This window comes from Drosophila kikkawai, chromosome X (assembly GCF_030179895.1).
Source record: "Drosophila kikkawai strain 14028-0561.14 chromosome X, DkikHiC1v2, whole genome shotgun sequence".
Lineage (NCBI taxonomy): Eukaryota > Metazoa > Arthropoda > Insecta > Diptera > Drosophilidae > Drosophila > Drosophila kikkawai.
The window spans coordinates 13,809,484-13,815,612 of NC_091733.1; the positions used below are offsets into that span (position 1 = coordinate 13,809,484).

The following is a 6,129-nucleotide window of genomic DNA, read 5'->3' on the forward strand; positions in this document are numbered from 1 at the left end:
TCGAAACTAATAACAATGCAAGGCGCCGGCTTAAACAATGGTTTATTTCGCTTAGAGGGCTAACAGGGACACTACCACATGGCGCGCTGCACGCCGGACAGCTTGTTGTAGTCGGCCAGGTGCCGCCAGACTATCCGGCTCAGCCGGTACTTGTGTACGACTCCGCGAGGGCGTGACGTAAGCGCACAGCGCTCCCTGACACGGACGAGCGAGGAGTCGCGGGGAAAGGCGGCTATCTCGGCGTCGGCCACTTCCCGCAGCTCCGCTGGCAGGATGTCGTTCTTGCGGAGCGAGTTGACCCGCAGCCGCTCCACCGCGTTCTCCCGGACGCACTTGCGCCGCTTGACATCGCGTATCATCCTCCAGTCGGCGTACTTGGTGCGCACCTGCTGCATCTGGTAGGAAAGATATGACTGATAACCTTGACTGATGCTGTATATAAGGAAGGCACTTACTCCGCAGCCGGCTATTTGCACCGATTGGCAAACGAAGCTACCGATCCTGGCCAGGGAATTCATATTGCTGCTGGTCTTCCTCTTTCGCCTCCAATTGGGGCGATTGTCGATAGGTGTGTGTTATCGATGACACCTCAGCTGATGTGACATGCGAATGGCAGGGAATATTTGCCATTCGCCCTCAATCTACCATTCGCATGGAAGTCACATCAGCTGTCAGGCGTCATCGATAACATACACGAAAGATAATCGCCCCATCTGGAGGCAAAGTAGTCATAAGGCAGGTGCGGCAGCAGTCAATGTGGGCGAAATTGTGAACGAAATAAACCGGCTGCGCACCGAACGAATATACACAGATACAGTTTTAATTGATGACCAATTGCTTTACATAACAAGTGCCGCGACTGCTTCTTCTTGCTGGCGATCGGCATTCCACTCGGGGGTTTAGATATTTTGAAGGCCCAACTTTAAGCCACGGTAAGTGCCATATTTTATGATTGTTTCAACGCTTTTTGGTTAACTGCAAGCACAAGATTCAAATCGCCGCGATTTTGGCGCCCTGGAACAGTAATCGACAGTAACCCACACTGTCATTCGCTACGAAACGCGGCCAACCGCTCGCGCCTCAGTGTGCGTGCGGCATGTGCATGTGTGTGTGTATGTGTGTATATAGCTGTCTCACGTCGAGTTAGAATTTGCTCGTGCTCGCAGTACTCCGTTTTCGTGTGTTGCGGACTTCTAGAAAGCGTAGAAACAGCCCATTTCCAGCTAGGTGCCGCGGCGGAAGCAGGCGCAACCCACGGAGTACACACCGCTGTCCAGGGGCGAGAGACCGACGACCGACGACAGTCAGGAAGAAGAACAAGACGGACGAAGAAGAAGCAGCAGCAGCAGCAGCAGCATTGCAGAGATGCCTTCCAGCAATCCCCTGCCGCCCAAGGAGGGTGCGCTCTTCCGCAAGCTACTTGTAAGCCTTGAATCCTGTTTATATTGAGTCCCAGTGGGTCCTGCCAGCGCCCCCTGTGCCGGCCTCACCTGGCCGCGCACGGCGAGCGGCGGCAGGCATCCCAATCCCATGTGCTTTTTTTCTGTGTGTGACTGGGCAGCCTATTTTTGGCACGCGGCCGACGACTTACCGGGCACCGGGATGCAAGGTGATTCCAGGCGACACACTGACGCTGCCGGCCTTGCCCGTCCGTCGGCGGCGGTTGGCCCGCCGAAGGCAGTCGCATAACCTCAAAATGTTGCATTCGGCGGGAGGGAGGCAAAAAAAACTCGGAACATTCACCTAATATGTGGCCCTTCTTCTCCACAGAAATGCTACGAACTGAAGCAGTACAAAAATGGCCTCAAGCTGGCCAAGCAGATCCTCTCCAATCCGAAGTACACGGAGCACGGCGAGACGCTGGCCATGAAGGGGCTCACCCTGAACGGCCTGGGGCGGCGCGAGGAGGCCTACAAGTATGTGCGTCTGGGACTTCGCAACGATCTGCGCTCCCATGTCTGCTGGCACGTCTATGGGCTGCTGCAGCGCAGCGACAAAAAGTATGACGAGGCCATCAAGTGCTATCGAAATGCGCTCAAGTGGGAGAAGGACAACCTGCAGATCCTCAAGGACCTGTCGCTGCTGCAGATCCAGATGCGTGACCTCGAGGGTTACAAGGAGACGCGCCACCACCTGTTCACGCTGCGCCCCTCGCAGCAGGCCTCCTGGATTGGTTTCGCCATGAGCTACCATCTGCTGCGGGACTATGAGATGGCCAATAGCATCCTGGAGACGTTCAGTCAGTCGCAGACTGCGATTGTATGTAACCATCACACTTACGACCAATCCAAGGCCAATCCTTATAACTTTTATTCTCTTTTTCGTTGATCTCCTTCAACAGGAGGCTCATGATTACCGGCACTCCGAGCTGCTGCTCTACCAGAACCAGATACTCGTCGAGTCGGAGCGCCTCCAGCAGGCTCTCGACCATCTGATCAAGTACCAGGGCCAGATCGTTGACAAGCTGGCGGTGCTCGAGTCCATGGGTGACCTGTACATCAAGCTGAAGCAGCACGAGAAGGCGGTGCCTATCTTCGAGACTCTGATCCGACGCAATCCGGAGAATGTCTTCTACTACGAGCAGTATATGCTTGCCGGCCAGGTCACCGAGCCCAGAGCCGTGGTTGCCATCTATCGTGTGTTTCAGGAGCAGTATCCGCGTGCCCTCTGCCCCCGCCGCCTGCCATTGAATATTGCCAGCGGTGCTGAATTCCGTATCGTGGCCGATGAGTACCTGCGTCGTGGTCTACGCAAGGGCATACCGCCGCTATTCGTTAACGTGCGCACCCTGCATCAGGTGTCGGAGAAGGCGGCCATCATCGAGAAGCTGATGCTGCAGTACTACGAGAATCTGACGCGTTCCGGTCACTTTTCGCGCGAGGATGCCGACGCCGGAGCGCCCGTCGAGCCGGCCTCGGCACTGGTGTGGACGGCCCTGTTCCTGGCGCAGCACTATGACTATATGCGGGACACGGACTCTGCCCTTGAATACATCAATGTGGCCATCGATCATACGCCCACGCTGATCGAGCTGCTCATCACGAAGGGTCGCATATTCAAGCATGCCGGTGATCCGGTGGAGGCCTATGTCTGGCTGGAGGAGGCCCAGAGCATGGACACGGCGGATCGGTAAGCGCCCATATATCTTTGTCCCTCCTGGCAACTGTCTATAACGATTTCTTCTCCTCCTCCTGCTGCAGTTACATCAACTCCAAGTGCGCCAAGTACATGCTGCGCGGAAATATGGTGCAGGAGGCCGAGGAAATATGCGCCAAGTTCACCCGGGAGGGCGTTTCCGCTATGGACAATCTGAATGAGATGCAGTGCATGTGGTTCCAGACGGAGTGTGCCTTAGCCTATCAGCGCATGGGTCGCTGGGGCGAGTCGCTGAAGAAGTGCCACGAGGTGGAGCGCCACTTTGCTGAAATAGTGGAGGATCAGTTTGATTTCCATACGTACTGCATGCGCAAGATGACGCTGCGCGCCTATGTAGGTCTGTTGCGGCTGGAGGATGTCCTGCGTCAGCATCCTTTCTACTTCAAGGCGGCCAAGTGCGCCATTGAAGTGTATATTCGGCTGTATGACAAGCCGCTCAAGTCGGAGGCCGCCATCGAGGAGATAGACATAGGTATGTGTATAATCCTTAAAGGTTTATTCTACTTTGTTTATCCTGTATATCCTGTATTCCTCCAGAGAACCTGCCCCCCTCGGAACTGAAGAAGCTGCGCAGCAAACAGCGCAAGGCCAAAAAGAAAGCCGAACTGGAGAGTGCCCAGGCTGCGCAGGCGCAGGTGAAGCGTGAACAGCACCAAAAGTCCAAGCAGCAGGCCAATCAGGAGACCGATCCCGATGCACCCCAATTGGATGAACTGGTGGCGGATAAGCTAGAGCGTACGGATGAGCCGCTGGAGAAGGCCATTGATTTTCTAAAGCCGCTGCAGCAGCTGGCCAAGGATCGCATAGAGACGCATTTGCTGGCCTTTGAGGTGTATTATCGCAAGAATAAGCTGCTCCTCATGCTGCAGTCCATCCGGCGGGCACGCGCCGTTGATCCCAAACACCCCGAGGTGCACAGCTGCGTGATACGCTTCATCAAGTCTTTGGCTTCATACGCCAAGCAGCAGCAGCAGCCGCTGAATGAGCATGTGCAGCAGGTGCTGGACAAGGCCACCGAGGAGCTGATAGGCCGCAAGACGCCCCAGCAGCTCAACGACGAGTTCATTGCCAAGCACAACGCTTCCATAATGCATTTATACGAGGGCGCCCGCAGTCTGTACGAGCTGGACGCCAGTAAAAAGGCCGCAGCCATCAAGCTGGTCACCAGCTTTAATCTGAGCAAGATGCGTCTGGAGGTAAGCCAATGGGTCTCTTGGCCAGCTTTTGAAACTTGAGTTCACCTTTACTTTACCTTTTTAGGAGGCCGTCAAGATCTATACAGCGTTGCGTGACGGCGATGTGTTTGGCGATTGCGAGAACGAGGCGGCTGCCTATCAGCAGGCCTGCCATGAACGCTTCCAGTATGCGCGTATTTTCCGCAATGTTGAGGAGCTGGAGGCCCAGCTTCAGGAGAAGGAGGCGGCCAGGCTGCGTGCCGAGGAGGAGCAGCAGCAGTTGAATCACGTTGATTCCAGTGAACAGGCGGTGCCGGTTCTGGCAACGGCTGCGGCAGCGTCTTAGGACCAATTGAGACTGCTACAAAACATCCAAATCAACAATAACAACAACAGCAACAACAGCAACAGCAACTCTAAGAACTACAGTTAATAACAGCAAGAACATATACTGCGGCAAAACAACAATAAGGAGAAGCGAGAGAAACCTAAAACTAACAAGAAAAAACATCAAAAACCCTATGAACAGGCATAAGCTTAACTCTATAAAGAACGGCAAACCACAATAAAAAATCACTATTAACAACAAACAAAACAAAACAACAATCAAACCACAACAACAACAAATGGCAAAAATTCACAAAAAAAAAAAATTCTGATGAGAGATGAAGAGGCTCAAAGATCAGAGAATTCGTTACGAAGGCGGGGTTCAACCAGCCTTGCGTCCGTCCTGGGAGAAGGCCTCGAAAGTCCCGCAAGCAGCAGATTTTGATATATCTATATATATAAATATATATATTTGGAACAAAATGGAACGACACAATATATGTTGACAACATTGGCTTGCTTCTTTTTTTAATACTACACTTACACACACCCACACCTCCACATGCATACATACTTTACCTTATTTTTTTAATATAATTTAACGAAAGCATTGTTTGTACATATAAAGTCGTAATTAATTATAATCGCAACGCAAATCGAAGGCCTAATTTGTAAAGACAATACACACGCAGATGTTAAACACACCAGGAATATATATATGCATGTGTACATGTACCAGGATCCTACATGGCCCATCCTCTCGCTCTTTCCCTCGATCTGATTTTTCTCGGAATCGAAAAGACCAAGTGGTAGGGTTAAGTCCCTGGACTCCATAATTTTGTTGGGGCTTCGCCACTAACTAAATGGTCTTTAAAATACAAATTCAAATTGATCAACTATCCCTAATTTTCTTATATATATTTTTTTTCTATATAATTTTCTAAATTTAGTATGCTTTTAAGGGCTAATATATGCATTTGAATCCATTTAAAGTGACAGATTTATCGAGAATTAATGTGTTTTGCTTAATTTGTATTTTTTTTTTTCTAAAAATACTTAATTATATTTCAATAATCGAATTTAAGATTTATGAAATATAGCTTTGACCTATTTATGTTTGCAAATTAGTTAAGAATTCATAAATTGTTATATTCCATTTGGTTTTCCTAAAGCTCTCTCTCTGCGAAGAGCTTATGAAGTGCTGCAAGGAAACTGGCTAAAAGCTTTCTATACTTTTGGGACACCTTTTGCTGTAAATCTCCAGGCAGTTATATTTTTATTGCAAGTACCTTGTTGGGGCTACTGTAGCCATAATCCTTTGGTATCCATAATTTTGGGACAAAAGTTTCGACCTATATCGTGCTCTTAAGTATATTTTAATTTAAATGACCAGATAAGCTCCTTGAAACTTATTTTCTATAATTATTATTTTGTTGTTATTGTTCTACTCACCCGTTTTTTTAATCCAATA

The 6,129-nt window shown here is 50.2% G+C and overlaps 2 protein-coding genes across 3 annotated transcripts; one reads left to right on the top strand and one right to left on the bottom strand.

Annotated features, from left to right (window-relative positions):
- Positions 1 to 25: 25 nt before the first annotated feature.
- On the bottom strand, positions 26 to 629 carry mRpS14 (mitochondrial ribosomal protein S14). The gene is made up of 2 exons (XM_017173726.3): positions 456 to 629; positions 26 to 395 (listed from the first exon to the last, which is right to left on the bottom strand). The coding sequence occupies exons 1-2, from the start codon at positions 516 to 518 to the stop codon at positions 72 to 74; spliced, it is 387 nt and encodes a 128-aa protein (XP_017029215.1). The 5' UTR covers positions 519 to 629; the 3' UTR covers positions 26 to 71.
- A 129-nt stretch (positions 630 to 758) lies between these two features.
- Naa15-16 (N-alpha-acetyltransferase 15/16) lies at positions 759 to 5,172 on the top strand. Of its 2 annotated transcripts, none has more exons than XM_017173725.3 (7): positions 759 to 932; positions 1,213 to 1,422; positions 1,771 to 2,259; positions 2,342 to 3,129; positions 3,201 to 3,628; positions 3,694 to 4,352; positions 4,417 to 5,172. In XM_017173725.3, the coding sequence occupies exons 2-7, from the start codon at positions 1,366 to 1,368 to the stop codon at positions 4,675 to 4,677; spliced, it is 2,682 nt and encodes an 893-aa protein (XP_017029214.1). In that variant the 5' UTR covers positions 759 to 932; positions 1,213 to 1,365; the 3' UTR covers positions 4,678 to 5,172. The 2 variants fall into 2 exon arrangements, with proteins under 2 accessions (XP_017029214.1, XP_070144782.1); XM_070288681.1 differs by having other exon boundaries at positions 1,224 to 1,422.
- Positions 5,173 to 6,129: the final 957 nt, after the last annotated feature.

Bases quoted from the DNA above. Each gene is read 5' to 3' on its own strand.
- mRpS14 (XM_017173726.3), bottom strand. From the start codon at position 518: ATGAATTCCCTGGCCAGGATCGGTAGCTTCGTTTGCCAATCGGTGCAA. The intron at 396-455 runs GTAAGTGCCTTC...CTTTCCTACCAG, and splicing joins TGCAAATAGCCGGCTGCGGA to ATGCAGCAGGTGCGCACCAA.
- Naa15-16 (XM_017173725.3), top strand. From the start codon at position 1,366: ATGCCTTCCAGCAATCCCCTGCCGCCCAAGGAGGGTGCGCTCTTCCGC. The intron at 1,423-1,770 runs GTAAGCCTTGAA...TCTTCTCCACAG, and splicing joins CGCTCTTCCGCAAGCTACTT to AAATGCTACGAACTGAAGCA. The intron at 2,260-2,341 runs GTATGTAACCAT...CTCCTTCAACAG, and splicing joins GTCAGTCGCAGACTGCGATT to GAGGCTCATGATTACCGGCA.